At 36.5% G+C, this 24,576-nt stretch overlaps 1 protein-coding gene across 2 annotated transcripts in view; it reads right to left on the reverse strand.

Moving 5' to 3' along the window:
- Positions 1-24,576, reverse strand: part of SEC22A (SEC22 vesicle trafficking protein homolog A (S. cerevisiae)) — a 69,274-nt gene that overhangs the window by 23,617 nt on the left and 21,081 nt on the right. For both annotated transcript variants that reach the window (XM_011950794.1, XM_011950795.1), the window contains 3 exons: positions 23,936-24,099; positions 22,371-22,565; positions 2,711-2,826 (listed from right to left, as the gene is read on the reverse strand). In XM_011950794.1, coding sequence (XP_011806184.1) covers positions 2,711-2,826; positions 22,371-22,565; positions 23,936-24,099 — 475 coding nt within the window. The remainder of the gene's footprint in view (positions 1-2,710; positions 2,827-22,370; positions 22,566-23,935; positions 24,100-24,576) is intronic.

Below are 24,576 nucleotides of genomic sequence, written 5' to 3' on the forward strand. Positions count from 1 at the left end.
ACTATTAATATCCATAAAATAACTTGTTGAAATTTTGATTGGGATTGTACTGAATCCACAGGCCAAGTTGGGAAGAAATGACACCTAAACAATATTGAGTCTCCCTGTTTATAAATATGGAATATCTCTCCATTTATTTAGATCTTCTTTGATTTATTTGATCAGAGTTTTATCATTTTTCTCATAAAGATCTTGTACATACATTGTTAGATTTATTCTGAAGTGTCTCTTTTTGTTTGGTGTCACTATACATGGTATTGTATTTTTAATTTCAAATTTTAATTCTTTGTAGGTATATAGGAAAGCAATTGAGTTTTGTCTATTAACTTCATATCCTGCAGTCTTGCTATGATTACTTATTAATTCCAGGCTTTGGTTATTGTTGTTGATTTAGGGCATATTCTACACAGAAAAAGAATCAACAATATTCTACATAGTCATGTCATCTGTGAACAAAGACAGCTTTATTTTTCCCTTCCTAATCTGTATATCTTTTATTTCCTATTCTCATCTTATTGCATCAACTAGAACTTCCAGTATGACGTTGGACAGAATGGTAAGTAGGGACATCCTTGCCCTGTTCCTAGTCTTAGGGGGAAGCATCAGTTTGTCACCATTAAAGATGATGTTAGCTGTAGGTTCTTTCAATAGATGCTGTTTACCAAATTGAGGATGTTTCCCTCTATTCCTAGTTTGCTCCAAGATTTTATGATGTATGGGGTTTGGATTTTGTCAAATGCTTTTTCTGTACCTACTGATATGATCAGGTGATTTTTCTTCTTTAGCCTGTTGATGTGATGGATTAATTGGCTTCTAAGAGTGACTAGCCCTGCATACCTGGGATAAATTCTACTTGGTTGTGGTGTTATTTTTGCACATTGTTGGATACAATTTGATAGTATTTTGTTGAGGATTTTCTATCTATATTCATGGTCTGTAAAGTCGTCTTTTTAAAATGTATAATAGGCTGAGAAATCTCAGAGCTGTCAGTCAGTTACACTTAAGTGGTAATTAATCAGATTATTGTTCTTCCGAAACCTAAAACTCTATCAATTGCAATGAGCCAGAGACATTACTGATCAGAGGGAAGACAAGGAACAATAAAGAAACAAGGTAGGCTTTAGCCCGTTGCAGTATCTCAAAAGCATAAAAGCTGTAATTTATACTACTTTCCTCAGTTTTTAAGTTTTAAATCAGAGGAGAAAAAAAGAAATCAGCCCAAGAGGAGGGATATAATATCTGAGTGGCTGAAATAAATTATTGTTCCCTTAAACTGGTTTTGTGAAATACAATAGCCTTGTCTGAATTTTAACTTAAAGGTAATGTAGTCTAAGCCCCAGGTTCCATAACTTGTATACTGTTTTATAAGTCAAAGATAGTGAGGCTCTGCGGTGGTCAATATTTTCTCTACCCAAGCCCAAGCCTGCTTTGCCAACAACTCTTCACACCCCTATACTACTGTTCTTTCTACTATGTTGAGTACAAAAAAAAAAAAGAAAAAAAAAAGAGTATCTTATTTATAAGCTTTTTCTATCAGCAATCTCCAAATTGCCTTTGTTTCTTCTTTTTGTTAGGTAATCTAAACAGCTGAAAACCGAACTCCTTCTGCTGGAATAAATCTGATCTGGCATGTGGATAGGAAATAGGCCAAGGGAAGGCAGCCGGGTGTCCTGTGCCTAAAAGGGGAGAGGAGCTTTAACCTGCGGGCAAAGGGTGCTTGGAAGAGGAATTAGAAAGTCATAACATATCCTTTAGGAACAAGCTCTGCTGCTGAAACATGTGACGTCATCTGCTGTTGGCTTTACATGGCTAAATAGATGCAGAAAGATACCCTCTGAGGGTTCCCCAAAGTAACAGCAATTTAAAAACAGAATATAAAGTATGCTGAGTGGATTTTTACAAATGGCATTCTGTACTTAATGCTGACTAATGAAAGAGGACTGATTTATAATGTGGGAGTGTCAAGAGTCCTTCAGAGGAAGTGAATAGAAATACAGGAAAGGAAAGCTGTGCAGTCTCAAATGTGCTAAACTTGAAGAAAATTTCAAAAAGTTTACAAAAAGTGTAAGAGAAAAAATCAGTATATTCTGATAGCTATAGTTTCTGAAAAGAACTCCACTTGAAAATGAAATAGCTAGAAATATCTGAATAAATTTGTGGTTTTCCAGGAAGCTCAAGTTTTAAGAAGCCACTAACAAAAAAAGAAAAAGGAGCAGATGAACTAAGTAGGGAATACGCAGAAGTGGAACAAACACAGCCCACATGTGCCCTCTTCATTCTTCCACTGCTGTCTTGTCTGGTCAGATCTTCCAGGGCCCGCTCAACTCTCCTCCACAAAACCTTCCTTCTCTAATCCTGATTATACTGACCTCTCCCCCTTTCCAACTCTGTGTATTTGGCAATTACTTCCTTGCCTCCCCAGTTCAACTTTCAGTTATGAGACTGCAAGGCCTATGTCACACACATCTTGGGGTCCCCAGAGTGCCTATAGTGCCTGCTAAAGAGCAGATGATAAATAAACATGTGACGATGGAATCAAAGAAGCCAACCAGTGCTTTTAGAAGAAAGGAGGCTAAAGCAGCTATAAAAAAAACACAGATTTTGAGCTTGCACTGCAAATTATACTAATACCCAATCCAATTCAAATCAATTATGTAACAAGTAGAATAAACAGGCACAGTCACCTGAAATTGCAAAAATAGCACAGTACCTGCAGGAGACTTTCTATAGCATGAAAGCCTCGAATTAAATTCAGAGCTCCACATAAAAGACTAAGGATAAATCCTACAATCCCTGACAGAGTTGCTGGTTCCAGTCGCTGGTGACCTGGAAAATAAAATAAATAGTTAGAAATGAACACCAATACCTCACAAAGATGAACTTAGGTAAAACAAATTCACTGCTCAACTTAAATGGGTCAAACAGATACTTCATAGAATTATTTAACAATATATATTCACAATTAAATACTGTTATAAAATGAAAAATGCTTGACAACATAAAAGCTTCATTTCCCTGAAAAGTTAACTTTCCTCTCTCTTTTCTTTGAGACAGGGTCACGATCACAGCCCCTTACAAGCCTCAAACTCCAGGACTCAAGCGACCCTCGTGTCTCAGATTCCTGACTCTCTACGATTACAGGCATGTGCCTCTGTGCCTGGCTAATTTTTTCTTTCTTTTTTATTATTATATTTAAGTTCTAGGTTACATGTGCACAACGTGCAGGTTTGTTACATATGTATACATGTGCCATGTTGGTGTGCTGCACTCATTAACTTGTCATTTACATTAGGTATATCTCCTAATGCTATCCCTCCCCCCTCCCCCCCCTCATAATAGGCCCCGGTGTGTGATGTTCCCCTTCCTGTGTCCAAGTGATCTCATTGTTCAATTCCCACCTATGAGTGAGAACATGCGGTATTTGGTTTTCTGTTCTTGTGATAGTTTGCTGAGAATGATGGTTTCCAGCTGCATCCATGTCCCTACAAAGGACACAAACTCATCCTTTTTTTTATGACTGCATAGTATTCCATGGTGTATATGTGCCACATTTTCTTAATCCAGTCTGTCACTGATGGACATTTGGGTTGATTCCAAGTCTTTGCTATTGTGAATAGTGCCGCAATAAACATACGTGTGCATGTGTCTATTTTTGTAGAGACAGGGCCTCGCTATGTTGCCCAGGCTGGTCTTCAACTCCCAGCCTCAAGTGATCCTCTGGCCTTGGCCTCCCAAAGTGCTGGTATTACAGGCATGAGACACTGCATCTGGCCTTTCTCTACATTTTTAACAAAGACATGTAACTTGCATTTGGGATAGACAGTGCTAAGGAATGCTCACAACTGGCAGCAAATCATTTAGAAAAAACTTTACTGCATAAATATGTCTACTATTTACAAGTAGGTGCAAGTATTTGTAAAGGTGACTTTGCTTGGAAATTCACTGAATAATCCTACTTTTGCTGAAAATGCTTAGGAAACATTTTTAAGTACAAACATAGCTTACTTTTAAACAAAACTTTCCCTTATCTGGGTTCTAGGGCTGTATCACTGGATATGTGTGAAAGCTCATATATAATCAGCAATCTGAACTCCAAAACAGAATAGAGTCTTATAGCTATGAAGTTCCTGGTCCTCTGAATAACACTGGAAGGTAAAAATGATAAAACACCAGCTGAAGAAGTGACCATTTTATTTTCATAAATACATTCCGTTATCTTCCAGGGCTTCAGCAGCGTAAGAGTTATACAATAGCTTCCCTTCATCATCATCTTACGCTTAATAGAATTAACAACAGGGTCTACATGAAAACACAAAACTAAATACATCATCATCTAGACCTCAAACGGGAGACAGAGGGAAAGAGAAGACAACAGAATCACATTTAGAGTATTTTATTTAAATCACTGAAGTGTAAACGCCCTAACAATTAAGTTAATGAGGTGGAACATTAATATAAGGGCGGGCTTAAATCTCTGCAACTTATATTCAGCCATTACAGCAGAACATCTTCCCTAAACGGTTACAAAAACACAAGAATCCACATATCACAAAAAAGTTCAGCAGAAAGTGCTTATATAACATTTTCTTAAACTTCTTTGGTGCCCAAGCTGCCTGCTCTCAATTTCCTTGAGATTTTACTATGACAACAGAAAATTAAATGTCTCTATTCAACATTGCTTCCAAGTGTTATATCAGTAAAGAAAAAAAAAATTTCACAATTTAAAAATCTATCTAATTGGTCTATACATTAATTATGTTTTGCAGCCTCCCTCCCTACCCCTTTTCAGTAGTGAGTAAGGGAGAACTGGCCTGTACTAAAAAAGGAAATTCTTAATATAGGTCTCAAGAATAAAACCACCTGGCAACTGAATAGGTTATATAAATCATACTCCAAAGTATATTAAAACAAGTTTACCTTACCAAAAACCTCAAATAATATTCTGTATTATAACTAAAAAACCTTAGCTTTTTCAGTCAAGTAAGGTGTAGCCATTATTCAATGGAAAAATACTACCATTTTAGTGTATTGATGAATACCTATTTAAGAAATAAAAAATACATATATGTAAATTAAATATTTCTTAAATTTCTAACATTTGCCTCTTAGCCTTAGAACACTCTTTATAATGATAGTATACCACTTATAAATTATTTCAAAATGACCAAAAATATTTAAAGGCATAAAAGCCTTTAAAAATCATAAGCCTCCTTTAACAAGAACACAGTACACCTTTGATGAAGGACAGGCTGGCGCTGTGCCAAATCACTGTGGGGAAGAAATTCTAGAGATTCCCCCACTTCCACCCCACCCACTTCCCAGGTTCTGTGGCTTGTACCTTGAGAAGTTATCAAGAGAATACTTCATCTGCCCACAATATAAGAAGGTGACACTCCTTAAGAATAATTTCTCATTTTAACAAACTGAACTAGATATTAACCACATTTTAATGTATTAGCTATTTATGCTATTTTTTTTACTTCAGTAAAACAGATTTTAGATCCACTATTATCCAAAAATGCTTAATTTGGCACTATTCTAGGTACTATAATATTTGGTGTACAGTATTTGTAACAATAACAAATGAGAGCCAGTGTAGAAAAACAATAATTTTGCTGAATCCAAAGCAGTGTCACCTGGTCAGTTTTTGTTTTGTTTTGCTTTTGTTATTATTGCCTTCTGCTACAATGTCTTTCCTTTAGTCTTCTTGAACCCAAGGATGGCATGTTGATAACAAAATTAAATGTTTCTGAAAATGTACCAATGGTTTATGGAGACTCTGCAAAAGTTCCTAAAGAAGTAAGAATAAATCCCTTGGAAACAAAGGGCTATTGGTTTCAGTAAATTAATATATTTATTCAGTAAATACTTTCTGGCCTGGTTCTGTGTAAGATGCTATGCTTTAGAAGATACAAAAATTGAATTACATGTTCTGCCCTCAAGGCACTTCTAGTCTTTTATAAAAGAGATAAAACAGGTAAGTATATGAAAGTAATAAGCATTCTAAGCTAAAAGAGGCAAGGAATGATGAAGTTGAAAGATAAAGTAAGGGGAGGGTGGTGACTAGAACCAGGAAAGATCTTTGAAGATAGATAAAATGTAGTCAGGTACAAAGAAGAAATGCATTCCATGCAGAGAAAAGAACGTGAATGTGATGGAGATGGAAATGGGAGAAACAAATAACAAAAGCATCAACTACTACTACCACTACCAACAGTGACTGCTCTCAACACACCAGGCACCAAGTGCTTTATATACTTGGTCTCACTTTATCCTTCCAACAACCCAATGCAGTAGGCACTATAATTATCCTGCTCCCCTCCCCCAGAATAGGAAAGGTTTAGGGACATTAAATAATTTGCTCAAGGGCACAAAGTAAGTACGTGAACTGGATTTAGATGCTTCTGGAATTCATGTTCTCAGCCATTCTGCTACAGGGCATTGCTAGTGGTTTGGTTTGGTTTGGCTCAAAGCGATGTTTGTGAAAAGTGGGGAGAAATAAAGTCAGAAAGGGAGGTGGACACAAATTGATAGATAGTATACAATTCTAGGCTAACAATTATGGAAAATTAGACAATAGGGAGCCACTGAAGAACAAGAGTCTCATATGATGAAGGTTATACTTAAAGAAAATTAATCTATTAATGGGTTGTAAAGAGATCAAAAGTAAGGGAGGGAGAAATAATATTTTTCTGAGTACCTTCTCACTAAGCACACATTGTCCCATTTACTCTTCAGAACTGCATACTTCATTGATGTGACAGAAATGACTAACTTCTCTGTGACTGAACTGGAATGACTAATTTTTCTGTGCCTAAACTTTCCCATCTGTAAAGTAAGATTAAATACGTTTTTATAAGTCAGACAGCCAGAAGGACCATCTTCACAATTAGCACTTAGGTCTAGCTACAATTCTACATTAGGAAGTAATGAAGATCTGAAACTAATGAAATGTAGAGAAAGGCCAGATGCAGTGTCTCATGCCTGTAATACCAGCACTTTGGGAGGCCAAGGCCAGAGGATCACTTGAGGCTAGGAGTTGAAGACCAGCCTGGGCAACATAGCGAGGCCCTGTCTCTACAAAAATCTGAAAATGTCTTCCTTCTTACCTCTTTTGGAGCATGTATCACATTCTACTATGTGTTTTACTTATTGGATTGTATTTCCCTTTCCCATTCTGAGTACAGTTAATGTGTTTACTATATTTCTAAAAAATGCTTCCACAAAATTTAGCATAATACTTTAGAGAAAAAAATGATAAATACCTGTTGGATTATGAGGGGTGGGGGTGTGTGTGTGTGTGTAAGAAAGAGAGATTAGTAAATCTATTTGGCTTGTGGGCACTAGCCAAAACAGAGCAGCATTTTCAGGCAACTGACAAATTATCTAGAAAATGATAAAAGAGATTAAAAATATACAAGTGTCAGAGAAACTGACAGAAGTGTTTCTATCAGTTTAAACCCTAAATTTAGGGTTTTATGAAGTCTTCTTTTTTAAAGCACAACATAAAAGTAAAAAGACTAACACCACTAAATATTGGTGAAGATGTGGAGTAATCAAAATGCTTATAAATTGCTTGTTGGGAATAAAATGGTACAACTATTTCAGAAAACTGGCAGTTTCTTAAACAGGCAACCTTTTGACCTATCAATTCCACTCCTAATATTTACTCAAGGGAAATGAAAATACATGTCAACAAAAGGATGAATGTTCATAGTAGCTTTATGTACAATAATAAAAACTGAAGTTTATGTCCATCAGCAAGAGAATAAACAAATAAATTGTGGTACATTCATACAATGGAATACTGCTCAGGAATAAAAAGGAACAAATTACTGAGACAGGCAACATGTATGTATAACATTTTGCTGTGCAAAAGAAGCTGAACACAACGGTCACATAATATGGTCTTTTTTTACATAAAGTTCTGGAATAATACAAAGTTCCAGTGGAAAAAAACAAAAACAGTGGTTGTCTAGAGGATGGTGGAAATTGACTGAAAAGGGACACAAAGGAACTTTATGGGGGAGATGGAAATGTCCTATATTGTGATAAGGGTGTTTATTAATCATGCCTTTTTATTCTGTATTTTTGATGCTTTGACAAACTCTTGGGCCTTGCTAGCCCTGGAAGAACTGCCTCTCCCAGGGATAGCTAATTCCTAGGGATGGCAAACAACTCGCCTGAGTCCGCCTTTTGTATGCATTCCAATCAATCCAGACTCACGCTATCAACCAACTCTTCTACAAGGCTCTCATCACACTCAGGGCCATTTCCCTATCCCAATCATCCCAGGGCCAGGTATCAGACAATTAGAGATAGAACCTATGCCCCAGAGTCCATTGAAATTATTCAAACTGGCCAATCTTAAAACCTCCTTATCCTGCCTCACCCATTCCTTACCACCAAAGCCACAATAAAAGTTCTTGCCCACATTTTCCTCCTGACCCACATTGGTACATCCTTGTATGCTCCCTTCTCTAGGGATCAGTGAGTATAACAAACTATCTTTTTTATGACAGTCATCTCTTCCTCACCATACCTGAGTAATAATGAAGTATATACTTTAAAACGGGGTGGACATAGCAAAGATTTGTGCATTTTAATATATGTAAATCTCCCTTAAAAAATGTAGAAATAAATTACTGAGTGGATGAGTGGGGAGTAGGTAGAAGTACAGATGAAAAAAGAATGGCAAAATGTTGATATAGTTGGTACAGTTGGGTACATGAGAGTTAACCATACCATTCCATTTATTTATACTATTCTGTTTACTTTGAAATTTTCCATAATAAACAGTTTTAAAAGAAGTAAAAGCAGAACACAGTACCCTTCATTTCACATTTTAAAACCATGAACAACATCTGTAGACTTCAGAACAGCGTAAGTATGGCAAGATAAAAACACTCATGCCAGACTGTGGGGAGAGGATCAAAAGACCAGAAAGAGAAAAAAGTCAAGAAATACAAAAAAGATATTGAGAGTAAGGTACTGTAACAGAGGGAGGAAAAACCTGAAAAATGATGTTTATCAAGTAACTATTAACCAGATTCTAAAATAAACTGAATAGTTTTATTTAGAAGTTCCAAAACATAAACATATATTTTAACTTGGGGACTATAAAAAATATTATGTAGGCTTGGTCTGAATTAAAAATAAATTTAAAGTTATATTAAAAAAAGTTCTAGGCTGGGCGCGGTGGTGCACGCCTGCAATCCTAGCACTTTGAGAGGCCAAGATTGGCAGATCATGAGGTCAGGAGTTAAAGACCAGATGTGGCCAACATGGTGAAACCCTGTCTCTACTAAAAATACAAAAATTAGCCAGGCATGGTGGCATGCTCCTGTAATCCCAGCTACTCGGGAGGCTGAGGCAGAAGAAATGCTTGAACCTGGGAGGTGGAGGTTGCAGCAGGCTGAGATTGCGCCACTGCACTCAAGCCTGCTGGGCGACAGAGCATGACTCCATCTCAAAAATAAAACTAAAGTAAGTTCTACTTGTGAGTTTCTTTTAAAACTTTTTTTTTTTTTGAGACAAGGTCTCACTCTGTCACCCAGGCTGTAGTATAGTGGCTTGATCAAGGCTTACTGCAGCCTCAACCTCCCAGGCTCAAGCAATCCTCCTGCCTTAGCCTTTCTAGTAGCTGGGACTACAGTCATGTGCCACCACACCTAGCTAATCTTTTAATTTTTTGTAGAAACAGGGTCTTGCTTTGTTATCCAGGCTGGTTTCAAACTCTTAAGCTCAAGCCATCCTCCCGCCCTGACCTCCTCAAGTGCTGGGATTACAGGCATGAACCACTGCACCTGGCCCCTCTTCCTTAAAACAATAACAAATACCAGACTCTCCCCATTTTCCAAGTGTCTAACGTTTGGTGATCCAGGATGTCACTGCAGGTCAGGGTGGGGACTTACGGAAGTCAGGTGATACATGGAATTTCTAACAGAGTCCACGTCCTGGTGAGTCAGGTTGGACCCCCACCCCTAATTTAGGTTATATTCCTGAATCCTTAGTGTATATTAATGAACAGATATCTTTTGCAATACTGACTCCCAGACCCATGGAATTAGAGAAGGAAGGGCCAATGGAAGTTTTGGAGCTCCCCCAACCCAAATATCATCAAGGTAATTACAGCGATCGGTGCCACCATCCAAGGCTTAAAGGACACATAGGTAGCAATTCCTATTATATTCCCATTTAACTCTCCAGTATGTCTCCCAAATGGATGTGTCTTGGAGGACGACTGTAGGTTTCAACTGCATGTGCTTTTCCAAATGCAGTCTTCTTACAGAACAAAACAATTCATTCTCTGATCTGTAGGTACTCATTTGGTAACACATTTTTCTCTATCCTGATAAACAGAGAAAAATCAGAAGCATTTTACTTTTATCTGATAAAGATATCAGCATATTTGCCATACTGTCACAAGGTTATGTCAACTCTGTGCCAGAGATTAGCAGACAGCACAGGTTGGCAAATTATGACCCACAGACTAAATTTAGCTCACCACCTATTTTTGTAAATAAAGTTTTATTGCCTCACAGCCTCACTCATTCTTTTATATAACACCTATGGCTACTTTCATGTGTTATACCAGCAGAGGCCATACGACCAGCAAAACCTAGAGACTGAATGTTTTCGCTGCTAATATCAGGATCAGGAAAAATACACGGATATCTATTCTTGCCACTGCATTCTTTGAGGATATTTTTGTAAAGCACAGAATTCTACATTTGCAGTTATTTTCTTTCATCCTTTCAAAGTTATCATTAAGTTGTCTTCTGGCTTCCATTGTTTCTATCAGATCGTGCGCGCGTGTGTGTGTGTGTGCATGTGCGCGCGCACGCATTTCTGATGATCTTTGCTCATGTAGTGTAGTCTCTTAAGGTGCTTAATTATCTATGATTGTTTGCCAAACATTTTATTTTCAAAATCTTGTTGTGGACATAATTTGAAGCTTATGACACTATCTTCTTCCAAGAAAGATATTTGATTGCTTCTGCCAGGACCTTTGGAGAATTAGCACAGTGGAATCACCTCACTCCAATTTTAGAGAATAGTATGATTCAAAACTAAGCTCACCCATATTCCTAGGGTGCAAAAAATCTGAAGTCATAAACCAAAGCTGGAGAGATGCTCATAAGGTTCACCATCTTGGCAGACCCTGTTCTCTAATCTGTCAACTGCTCTCTCCAAAATGGGTAAAAGCACCAAAGGAAAAAGTAGCTATGAACACTGAGCTCATCTCCCTGGGCCTCCATCCTACTCTGCACCCCACTAATTCTTAGAAATCTTGTTGGATCTCCAGAGATATCAGGAAGATTATATAGGATTAAATTCTATATTAGATTAGACACATATTCTATAGAATATATACATTTCATTGAGCTTTTCTACATGTACTCAGTGGGACTGGTGATCTGAATTACCTACTCCATCACTACTAGAACTGGAAGTCTTCAAAGTAATAATTGAATTTATTAGTGATTTTAAAAATTGAAATATAATCCACATTCAATAAAATTCATACTTTTAAAACACACAATTCAGGAGTTTTTCGTATACTCACAGAGTTGTACAACAATCATAAATACCTAATTCCATATTTTCATCACCCCCAAAAGAAGCCTTGTACCTATTATTAGTAGTCACTGCCTATTTCCCTCCATTCCTCTAGCTCCTGTCAATCATTAATCTATTTCCTGTCTCTCCGGATTTGCCTATTCTGGACATTTCATATAAAGAGAATGATTAATATGTGACTTTTTTATGATTGACTTCTTTCTTAGCATAATGTTTTTAAGGTTCATAGACATTGTTTTATATATATCTGTACTTTATTGCCTTTTATGGCTGAATAATACACTATATAGATATACCACATTTTATTTATCCACTCATCAGTTGATGGACAGTTGGGCGTCCACACTTTTTGGCTTTGAATAATGCTGCTATTCATGAATTATTTTGCATAATGCTATATTCATACACACATTTTTGTGAGGACATATGTTTGCATTTCTCTGAGGTATAACTAAGAGTAGAATTGCTGGACTATACAGTAACTCTTTTTAACTTTTTGAGGAACTTCCAAACTGTTTTCCAAAGTGATTGCATAATTTTAGAACCCCACTGGCAAAGTATGGGGGTTCCAATTTCTCTATATCCTCATCCACGCTTGTTACTATCTTTTTAATTTTAGCTATCCTAATAGGTATGAAGTGGCATCTCCTTGTAACTTTGCTTTGTATTTCCCTAATGACTATGACGTAACAATTTCATGTGTTAATTGTCCAGTTGTACAAATTCTTCACAAAAATGCCTAGTCCAATCCTTTCTCCATTTTTAAACTGGACTATGTCTTTTTATTGTTTAGTTGTAAGAGGTACTTACATATTTTAGATACTAGTTCCTCATCAGACATATGATTTACAAGTATTTTCTCCCATTCTGTGGGCTGCCTTTTCACTTTCTTAATAGTGTTGTTTGAAGAACAAAGTTTTTAATTCTGAATTGGGTGAAGTAGTACACACCTGTAATCCAGACTACTCTAGAGGCTGAGGTGGGAGGACTGTTTTGAGCCCACAAGCGTGAGACCAGCCTGGGCAACACTGTAAGAACTTATCTCCAAAAAAGTTTTTAGTTTTGATGACGTCCACCTTACCCTTTTCTTCTTTTCTTTTGTTTTTTGAGACAAAGTCTGGCTGTTGCCCAGGCTGGACTGCATTGGTGCGATCTCAGCTCACTGCAACTTCCACCTCCTAGGCTCAAGCCGTCCTCCGACCTCAGCCTCCTAAGTAGCTGGGACTACAGGCGTGCACCACCATGCCTGGATAATTTTTGTATTTTTTGTAGAGACGAGGTTTCGCCATGTTGCCCATGCTGGTCTTGAACTCATGGGCCCAACTGATCTGCCCACCTTGGCCTCCCAAAGTGCTGGGATTACAGGTGTAATTCCTGTAATGTGCCTGGAGTATTTTTTCTTTTTTCATTGTGATTTTGGTGTCAAGTCTTAAAAACCTAATACAAGATTATACAAAGATTTATATGTGTTTTCTCCTAAGAGTTGTATAGTTTTGTTGTTAATTTTAAGGATACATTTTATTTATATATTTTTTTGAGGTAGGGGTCCAACTTCATTCTTTTGCATGTGGCTACCTAGTTGTCCTAGCACCATTTGTCTAAAAGACTATTATTTCACCATTGTCTTGGCATCACTGTTGAAAATTAAATAACCATAATGCGTTTACTCCTGTAATTACTCTCAATTCTACTCCATTGATCAATTTACTCTCAATTCTACTCCATTGATCTATGTATCTATCCTTAAACTAGAACCACACAGTCATGATAATTGCAGGTTGGTAGTATGTTTGAAAGTGTGAGTCCTCCAACTTTGTACTTTTCCAAGATTTTCCAAGATTATGTTGGCTATGCTCCACTCTTTGCATTTCCATATGAATTCTAGGATCATCTTGTCAATTTCTACAAAAAAAAGCTGGGATTTTTATAGAGAATGTGTTGAATCTCTCTATCAATTTGGGAAGTACGACCATTTAAACAATACTGTTTTTCAATCCATGAACATGAGACTACTTGTCATTAATTTAGGTTTTGTTAAATTTCTTTCAATGATGTTTTATAGTTTTCAGTATATAGGATTTTCTTAATTTCATTTTCAGATTGTTCATTGCTAGTATATAGAATACAATTGTTTTTATATTAATCTTGTATCCCACAACCTCACTGAACTCATTTATTAGTTCTCATAGTTTTTCAATGGATTCCTTAGAATGTTCTATATGAAAGATTATGTCATATGTGAATACAGTTATTTTATTTCTTCCTTTGCAATCTACATGCCTTTTCATTTATTGTCCTTGTCCAACAGTCAGCTGTGGCTTGAACTTCTAGTATAATGTTGAATAGAAGTAGTGTAAGCAGATATCTTTGTCTTCTCCCTGGATCTTAGGAAAAAGCATCCTGTCTTTCACCATCAGGTATAATGTTAGTTGTGGGTTTTCCATAAGTGACCTTTATCAAGTTGAGGAAGTTCCCTTCTATTCTTTTTTTTTTTGCCATGAAAGGCTGTTGAATTTTGTCAAATACTTTCTCTGCATGTATTGAGATAATCACGTGTTTTTTTATTTCTTATCAATATATTACATTAACTGATTTTTGGATGTTAAAGCAAACTTGCACACCTAGGATAAATCCCACTTGGTCAGGGTGTACAGTCATGCATCCTTAAACAATGGGGATACATTTGGAACAATGTGTCATTAGGTGATATTGCTGTGCAAACATCATAGAATGTACTTACACAAACCTAGATAGTACACCCTAATACATACCTAGGCTATATGGTATAGCCTACTGCCCCTGGGTTACAAACCTGTGCAGCATGTTATTGTAGTGACTACTGTAACACAATGGTATTTGTGTATCTAAACATAGAAAAGGTGCAGTAAAAATATGCTATTATAATCTTTTGAAATCACCACCATATATTCGGTCTATCATTAACAAAATGTTGTTATGTAGCACATAACTATAATTTTTTCTTTTAGAGACAGGGTCTTGCTCTGTCACCCAGGCTGGAGTGCAGTGGTGTCATCATCACTCACTGTAGCCTCAAACTCCTGGGCTCAAGTGATTCTCCCACCTCAGCCTCCTGAGTTGCTGGGACTACACATGCATACCACCAGGCTAATTTTTAAAACTTTTTTGTAGAGATGGGGTCTGCCTATGTTATCCAGGCTGGTCTCAAACTCCTGGGCACAAGTGATCCTCCTGCCTCAGTCTCCCAAAGTGCTGGGATTATAGGCATGAACCACAGTGCCTGTTCTAATTTTTAAAATACATTGCTGGATGGGGTTTGCTTGTATTTTGTTGAGGACTTTTGTGTCTATATTCGTAAGATATGTTGGTCTGCATTTTACTTTCTTTGTGATGACTTCGCCTGGTTTTGGTATTAGGATGATACTGGCGTCACGGAATATGGAAGTATTTTTTGTAGAGACAGTGTTGCACCACATTGCCCAGGCTGGTCTTGAACTCCTGAGCTCAAGCCATCTGCCTGCCTTGGCCTCCCAAAGTGGCGGGATTACAGGTGTGAGCCACAGCACCTGGCCCTTTACTATTTTTTTGGAACTGTTTGTAAATAATTGTTTATTAACTTTTCATTAACTGTTTGGTAAAAATCACTAGTAAATGTATCTGGGTCTGGAGTTTTCTTTGTGGGTAGTTTTTATTACTAATTGAATCTTTTTGCTTTTATAGATCTATTCAGATTATCTTCTTGCATCATTACCAGTAGTTTGTGTTTTTCTAGGAATTTGTCCATTTCATCAAAGTTATTGAATTTAATGGGATACAGTTGTTTATAGTATTTCTTTACAATCCTTTTTATTTCTAGAAGGTCAGGAGAAATGTCCTCCTTTTCATTTCTTTTTTCTTTTAGACAGTCTCACTCTATTGCCCAGGGTGGAGTGCAGTGGTGTGATCTCAGCTCACTGCAACCTCTACCTCCCAGGTTTTAAGCAATTCTCATGCCTCAGCTTCCTGAGCAGCTGGGATTACGGGCATGTGCCACCAAGCCCAGCTAATTTTTTGTATTTTTAGGAGAAATGGGGTTTTGCTATGTTGGCCAGAGTGGTCTTGAACTCCTGGCCTCAAGTGATGCACCCATCTCAGCCTTCCAAAGCGTTGGGGTTGCAGGCGTGAGCCACTGTGCCTGGCCCCTTCATTTCTAATTTGAGTAATTATTTTCTGGGTCAATCTAGCTAAGGGTTTGTCAGTTTTTTCAAAGAACCAACTTTTGGTTTTGTTGATTTTTCTCTACTGTTTTCCTATCCTCTATTTCATTTGTTTCAGTTCTAATTGTTATTGCCTTCCTTCTGTTTGCTTTAGGTTTAATTTGCTTTTCTTTGTCCATTATCTTTAAGTGGAAAGTTGTCTTCAAATCTATTTTTTTAAACATAGGCATTTACAGTTATAAATTTTCCTCTAAATATAGCTTTTGCTACATCCTGTAAGTTTTGGTATGCTGAGTCTTCATTTTCATTCATCTCAAAGTATACCTTTCCCTTTTGATTTATTCTCTGACCCATTCACTATTTAGGAATGTACTTTCTAACTTCCACGTATTTGTGAGTTTCCCAAATTTCTGTTTTCACTTCTAATTTCATTCTAATGTGGTTGAAAAACATACTTCATACTATTTCTATCCTTTTAAATTCATGAAGGTTTTGTTTTTCTTTTTGTTTTGTTTAGCTTAGCATAAAGTCTATCCCGGAGAATAGTTCACATGCACTTGAGAAGAACATAAATTCTGTTGTTAAATGGAGTATCCTAATAGATGCTTGTTATGTCTCACTGGCGTATGGTGGTGCAGGGGTTCAAGTTTTGTATTTTCTTATTTTCTGCCTAATTGTTCTATCCATTATTGAAAGTTGTGTATTTAAGTTTTCAACTATTATTGTTCAATTGTCTGTTTCTGTATTCACTTCTGGCAGGTTTTACTTAATGTACTTTGGGGCTCTGTTGTTAAATGCATATACATTTACAGCTCTATCTTAATTGATTCATCCTTTTATCATCATAAAATATCATGCTTTACCTCTCATAACAATGTTTGTCATAAAGTCCATTTTGTCTAATACTAGTATTGCTACCCCAGCTCTCTTTTGCTCTTTATGTATCTTTTTCTATCCTTTGACTTTCAATCTATTTATATATTTGAATCTAAGGACGACAGCATATAGTTGCATCTTGCTTTTTAATTTTTACTCCAATCTTACAATCACCATCTTTTGACTAGATTATTTAATATATTAACACTTTTAAAATCCAGTCACATATAATATTATTATTGATACAGATTTACATCTGCCATTTTTTCCTTTTGTCTTATCCATCTGATGCTTTTTTTGGCTCTATCCCTCCTTCACTTTTTTTTTTTTTTTTGTAAATTTGCATTCAGTGAATATTTGGTAGTACGGTATTTTACTTTAATAATTTTTTACTACTTTTTATTTGCTTTGTGGTTGCTCTAAGCTTACCATGTGCATCTTAACAGCAAGAATTTATACTAAATTCTAATGAGCCACAGAAACATTACTCCTATTTAGTTCTATTCCCTTTATCTCCTTTTTGTGGTATTGCTGTTATACATATTAATAAACATCACAAACTCCAAAATACATTGTTATAAATTATAACTTTATAGAATTTTATGTCTTCTAAAAAGGCTAACAAAGGATAGTAATTATATGTTTGTAGCTCTTGTTAGTATTTATCTTATCTTTCTGGCTTTCTTCATTAGTTCCTGCTGATTTGAATTACCATCTGGAGTAATCTCTTTAGCCCAGTACAACTTAACTACTGCCCATGTCCTTTTTGCTGTAATGGAAAATATATTACATTTCTATACGTTATAGGCCCAAATGATATTATATATGTACTGTTTTATATGATCACTTTTTAAATCAGTTAAGAGAGTAGAAGAAAAATGCATTAATGTATTTTTACGAGTCAGAGTCTTGCTCTATTGCCCAGGCTGGAGGGCAGCCTAGCTCACTGCAATCTCAAACTCCTGGGCTCATGGGATCTTCCCACTTTGGCCTCCCAAAGTACTAGGATTACAGGCATGAGCCACCACACTTGGCCTTTACTGTCTTTTTAAATTACTTAATTACCTTTACCCTTGTTCTTCGTTTTTTTTCAAATGGATTCAAATCATTTTCTAGGGTCACTTGTTTTCATCCTAAAGAATTTCCATTATTATTATTATTATTATTATTATTACTACTACTACTATTATTTTTGAGATGAAGTCTTGCTCTGTTGCCCAGGCTGGAGCATAGTGGTGCAATCTCAGCTCACTGCAACTTCCACCTCCCAGGTTCAAGCAATTCTCCTGCATCAGCCTCCTGAGTAGCTGGGATTACAGGCGTATGGCACCAGGCCCAGTTAATTTTTGTATTTTTAGTATAGACGGGGAGTTCATCATGTTGGCAGGGCTGGTCTCAAACTCCTGACCTTGTGATCTGCTGGCCTCGGCCTCCCAAAGTGCTGGGATTACAGGCATAAGCCACCATGCCCAGCCAAGAATTTCCTCTATTATTTCTTATAAGGTGATTCTGCTGGCAACAAATTATCTTATCTTTCATTTATCTGTAAATGTCTTTCTTTGCCTTCATTTCAAAAGATAACTTTGCTGGATATAAGATTCTTGGTTACTAGTAGTTTTTATTTTTTTCTTTCAGCATTTTGTATGTCATTTCATTGCCTACTAGTCTCTATTGGTTCTGCTAAAAAGTCAGCTGTTAATCTTATTGAGGTTCACTGTAAGTGATGAGTTTTGGTTTTCTTTTAACTTATATTTTAGGTTCAGGGATAGATGTGTGCGGGTTTGTTATACAGGTAAACTCATTAAGTGACAAGTTCTTCTTCTCTTGCTAATTTCAAGATTTTCTTCTTGTCTTTGGATTTCAGCATTTTACTATGATTCATCTATTTGTGGATCTCCTGTGTGTATCCCATTTGGAGTTCACTGAGCTTCCTGGAAGAGCAGATTAATGTTCTTCAGTAAATCTGGGAACTTTTCAGCCATTATTTCCTCAAATATTTTTTCTGCTTTTTCTCTCCCTTCTTCTTCAGTATACCGTCACACCTATGGTGGCATGCCCCCTATTTTTCTGAGGTTCTGTTCATTTTTCTTCATTTTTTTTTTGTTTTTCGAATTAAATAATCTCTATCAATCTATCTTCAAATTGCTAACTCTTCTGCCAGTTCAAATCTGTTGTTAAGCCCTTCTAATGAATTTTTCATTTTAGTAATTTTACTTAATTCCAGAATTTCCACTTTTTAAAAAATAATTTCTCTTTATTGGTATTGTCTATTTGATGCAAAATTATCATACCTCCCCCTTTACTCCTTTAATAGTTTCCTTTAGTTTTTGAATACAATTATAATGGCTACTTTCAAGTTTTTGTTAAATCTGACACCTGACTGCTCTGAGAGGCAGTTTCTGTTACCTACATTCTGTCCCCCTCCCCGGCCCACAGTGTATGGGTCATATTTTCCTGTTTCCTTTTTTTTTTTTTGAGATGGAGTTTCGCTCTCATTGCCCAGACTAGAGTGCAATGGTGTAATCTTGGCTCACCACAACCTTCGCCTCCTGGGTTCAAGCAATTCCCCCGCTTCAGCCTCTCCTGTAGCTGGGATTACAGACATGTGCCACCATCCCTGGCTAATTTTTTGTTTTTTTCCAGTAGAGATGTGTTTCTCCACGTTGGTCAGGCTGGTCTTGAACTTCCAACCCCAGGTGATCCACCCACCTCAGCCTCCCAAAGTGCTGGGATTATAGGTGTGAGCCACCATGCCTGGCCACATTTTCCTGTTTCTTTGCATGTCTTATAATTTATTGGAAATTGGACATTTTAGGTAACATATTGTAACAATATGGGTACTGGCCCACCCTCCCCCTACCACCCCTGACCAACTGGGCTTGTTATTGTTATCTGCTTGTTTGCTAACTGACTGGATTATTTTTATAAAATTTGTTACCCTCTTCTCCCACATTTGTATGTGAAGTATTGTATTCAGTCCAAATTTAAAGAACATTAACAAACTAAAGCATGTCTAGAGGAAGCTTTTAGGATAGGGAGAATTTGAAATGCCATAAATGAAAAGGCTAAGTTAACTGGAGGTTTTTTGTTTTGTTTTGTTTTTGAAACGGAATCTCGCTCTGACACCCAGGCTGGAGTACAGTGGTGCGATCTCAGCTCACTGCAACCTCCACCTCCTGGATTCAAGCAATTCTCTGCCTTAGTCTCCCAAGTAACTGGGATTACAGGCACCTGCCACCATGCCCAGCTAATTTTTGTATTTTTAGTAGACAGGGTTTCACCATCTTGGCCAGGCTGGTCTTGAACTCCTGACCTCGTGATTCAAAAAGGCGCACGTTTGTTACAGTTTACTTGAAAATTTCGCCCTTTGTCAATACACAATGATAAATGTGTTTGTCTTGTATTCTATAGTTGATATTGTCTTGCATTTTTATTTCTTTTTTTATTATACTTTAAGTTCTGGAATACATGTGCAGAACATGCAGGTTTGTTACATAGGTATACAAGTGCCATGGTGGTTTGCTGCACCCATCAACCCATCATCTACATTAGGTATTTCTCCTAATGCTACCCCTTCCCTTGCTCCTCACCCCTTGACAGGCCCCCGTGTGTGATGTTCCCCTCCCTGTGTCCATGTGTTCTCACTGGTGAACTGGAGATATTTATATGAAGTAGACTAGACTAAGAGGATGGAAAGGACACACAGTTGCTGACTTAACTGTTACTCTGGTTCTGCTGAAGGAAGGGAGAAAGAGATCACAAAAAAAACTGGTAGACATAGGGAAGCTGCCTTTAGCTCAATTATATAAGGAAGATTTTTTTTTTTCCCCTAAAGGCTTAGGTTGGAATAATTTTTTTAAACAAATAGTCTGACAATGTCATATGCTACCTTATAAAACAATGAGGTGTTCATTTTAAGCAAAAGTTTATATCCTTTCACAATTGTTGAAGATAGTATTCCTTCTTTGGGATGGAAGATTTGAGCAGATGATCACTAAAGTATTTACACCTGTGACAGTCAAGAACTCTGGCCTTAAATGTAGCCATTTTGACAAAATGTAAAGCACTTTACATGCCTATAAATAGGCAGTACAAATAACCTATTTTTCATTTCTAGAAAAATGTTTACAAAGAAACCTTAAATGTTTTCCTAGTCATCTATGAAGATCAAATCAAATGGATTAGACCTAAATCTTAGACCTCAAACTATGAAGCTTCTAAAGATAACATTGGGGAAATGCTCCAGGACATCTCTTGAGTAATACTCTACAAGCACAGACCTCCAAGGCAAAAGTTGACAAATTGCATTATATTGAGTTAAAAAGTTTCTGCACAGCAAAAGAAACAACAAAGTGAAGAGACAACCCACAGAATGATAGAAAATATTTGCAAACTGACAAGGGAATGTGAATCCCTATATCCATCTGACAAGGGGTTAATAACCAGAATATATGATGAGCTCAAACAACTCTATATGAAAAAAACTAATAAGCCTATTAAAAAATGGGCAAAAGAGCTGAACAGACATTTTTAAAAAGAGACATACAAATGGTAAACAGGTATATGAAAAGGTGCTCAACATCACCAATCATCAGAGAAATGCAAAACAAAACTACAACAAGACATCATCTCACCCCAGTTAAAACGGCTTTTATTCAAAAGACAGGCAATAATGAATGCTGGTGAGGATGTGGAAAAAAGGGAACACTGTTGGTGGGGATGTAAATCAGTACAACCACTATGGAAAACAGCAGTGGTTTTGAGGTTCCTCAAAAACTAAAAACAGAACTATCATATAATCCAGCAATCCCACTACTAGGTACATACCCAAAAGAAAGGAAATTAGCATATCAAAGAGACATCTGCGTTCTCATGTTTACTGCAGTCTATTCACAACAGGTAAGACTTGGAAGCAACCTAAGTGCCTATCACCAGACAAATGCATAAAATGTGGCACACATACACAACAGAATATTATTCAGCCATAAAAAAAGAATGAGATCCTATCATTTGCAACAGCATGGATGAACTGGGGGACATTTTATTAAGTTAAATAAACTAGGCACAGAAAGGAAAAGTTTACATATTCTCATTCATTTGTGGGAGCTAAAGTTTAAAACAACTGAACTCATGGAGATAGAGAGTAGAATTTTGGTTACCGGAGGATGAGAAGGGTAGTGGGGGTGGGAGAAAGGGGGATGATTAATGGGTACATAATATAGTTAGCTAAGATGAATAAGATTTAGTACTTGATACTACAATAGGGTGACTACAGTCAACAATAATTTATAATTTATTGTACATTTAAAAATAACAGAGTACAACTGACATGTTTATAACACAAAGAAATAATAAATGCTTGAGGTGATGAATACCCCATTTATCCTAATGTGATTATTACACATTGCATGCCTGTATCAAAATATCTCATGTACCCCATAAATATATTATACACCAAATACGTACCCATGAAAATTAACTTTAAAAAATTTTAAATTTAAAAAAATGTTTTTCTAGCAAAGAGATCCTCTGAGGTTGCCATTTGAAAGTATTTTCCTGACTAGTCACATATCTGGTAGCTTACTTTATAAATCACTGAAAAAGGATTGCTTTGAACTTCTATATTCTCTCATGTACTTGATTTAAAATATTAGAATGAAGTAATTCATTTTCAAGAGCTTCTCAGTTCTTCCCAAGAATTTTTTAAAAATAAAATAACTGAGATCCAGAACTCACCAGAAGAAATCTTACCAGCACCTTTATAGTCAACAGAAAATGCTGATGTGACTCCATTGGCTGACCCCAGTTCGCACATGGAAATTTGATAAGGAGGTCTCAGCTTGATTTCCGTCTGCATGTCAGAAAGATTTATCTTTGTTGAAAGAGATCTGGGATTATTATATCGCTGCTTGGTCCTCTGAATGAAGTTATCTATGTAAAATAAAACATAAATTTCCTTGCAGTCACTTGTCAATTAATCGTTTCAGAGTATGATGCTTATGGATAGTAAATATTACAGGTAGTTTATTATTCAAAATTGTTCAATTTGTCATGAAGCATTCCAATATTACTTGTGTTTAATGATTAATATATCATGGAGTCATCAGTTTTACCCTCTAGAAATCAGTAATTTTAAATAAACTAAGGATTTAACACTACCTAAGTGTATTACATCCACTTCAAGAAGTTGCAAAAACAAAAAACAGCTTTAACTTTAAACCAAAGTCTTGATTTTTTTTTTTTTTTTTTGAAACAGGGTCTTGCTCTGTCACCTAGGCTGGGGTGCAGTGGTCCAATCATAGCTCACTGTAACCTTGAATTCCTGTGCTCAAGTGAGTCTCCTGCCTCAGTCTCCCAAGCAGCTGGGGCTGCCACCATGCCCAGCTTATTTTTTTTTTTTTTGTACAGACAGAGTCTCTCTATGTTGCCCAGGGTGGTCTCGAACTCCTGGCCTTAAGTGATCCTACTGCCTCAGCCTCCCAAAGTGCTGGGATAAAAGGCATGAACTACCACACCTGGCCCAAAGTCTTGATTTTTATAGAGATTCCTATCTCATGAAATATTAAATCTGTCAGATTTACCAGCTGCAATTACGTAAGAACACACACTAGAAGTTGCATGTTTTTATAAATCTGTTTTCTTTTTATTGCTTACACCATTAGAATGTAGGTTTTAAAGAATAAATTGAATAAAACTAATATAAGACATTTCCTAAATATTTTCCAGGTGGAATTTTATTTTTACTATTTACAACTTTTTCCTTCTACATCAGAAGTTGAGCAAACTACTGACCACAGGTCAAATCTAGCCTGCTGATTATTCTGTAAAGTTTTATTAGAATATAACTGCACTCATTTATGTACTGCCTATGGCTGCTTTTGAGCTACAATGGCAGGGCTGAATAGTTGTGACAGGGACTATATGATCCTTAAAGCCTAAAATACGTACTATCTGGTCCTTTCCAGCAAATGTTTGCCATCCCCTATTCTACATGAAGCAGACTATAAAAGATTATTACAGAAACACAAAAGTCTGAATCTCTGGCTTATAAATTTCTCATTGAGAAGTTATCCTCTGGCATTAATTCTTTGGACCAATACTCAAAATCCCCTTCACAGCTCAAACACAATTTTTTTTCTAATAAGCATCTAAGTAAAAAGTTACCATAATTTATAGATCATTTACCAAATTACTCTATCAAAAGCAAGATAGCTGAAGTCCCCCCTCCACCCAATATTAGATTTAAAATTGCTTATGATTGGATGGAGATGAATAAAAAGGAAAAAAAATCAGGCCCTTACCAAATTCAATGAAACAGTATGGTCTGACAGCAGTATTTGTCTTCATCATGTTATAAGTAGTAATGAACTCCTTCTGAAGCTCATCCAGGAAAGAGAAGGCGAGAACATTTGGGTAATTGTCAGTGCACAACATCATGTAGCTCACTCCCAGAGAGCTAATAAAACTACAGTGTAAAAAACATTGGTTTTAAAATTTCAAATTAAATCAAGGTAATTCACTGCTTCACAAGACTGGTTCCATACACCATAAACTGCTACTACGGTGGCAATGAAGATCTTAACATTTATTATATATTCTAGGAAAAAATTTAAAGGAACCAAAATATAGTACTATTTTAAGTTGTGGTTTAAAAACAGATGACAAAAAATAGAATGCACTACAGAGGGACATACAATATGGTTCTAACATTTCAGTTATCACTAGGGGTAAAAAGCAGGGGAACGGATATACAAATGTATTATAAATATTACAGACAGCTTAAAGTCTAGCCCTTCAACATGTTCCCCACTTTTGAGTCCAGAACCCTTTCAAGATTCTGATGAAAGGAACACTCTCCCTAGAAAGGTGCCAGAACACAGAAGACTGCACACAATTTCAAGGTGATCACTGACCTCTTGAAGTCATCAATGACATGCCCCAG

This window comes from Colobus angolensis, unplaced genomic scaffold (assembly GCF_000951035.1).
Source record: "Colobus angolensis palliatus isolate OR3802 unplaced genomic scaffold, Cang.pa_1.0 Scaffold31, whole genome shotgun sequence".
In the NCBI taxonomy this organism is placed as follows: Eukaryota; Metazoa; Chordata; class Mammalia; order Primates; family Cercopithecidae; genus Colobus; species Colobus angolensis.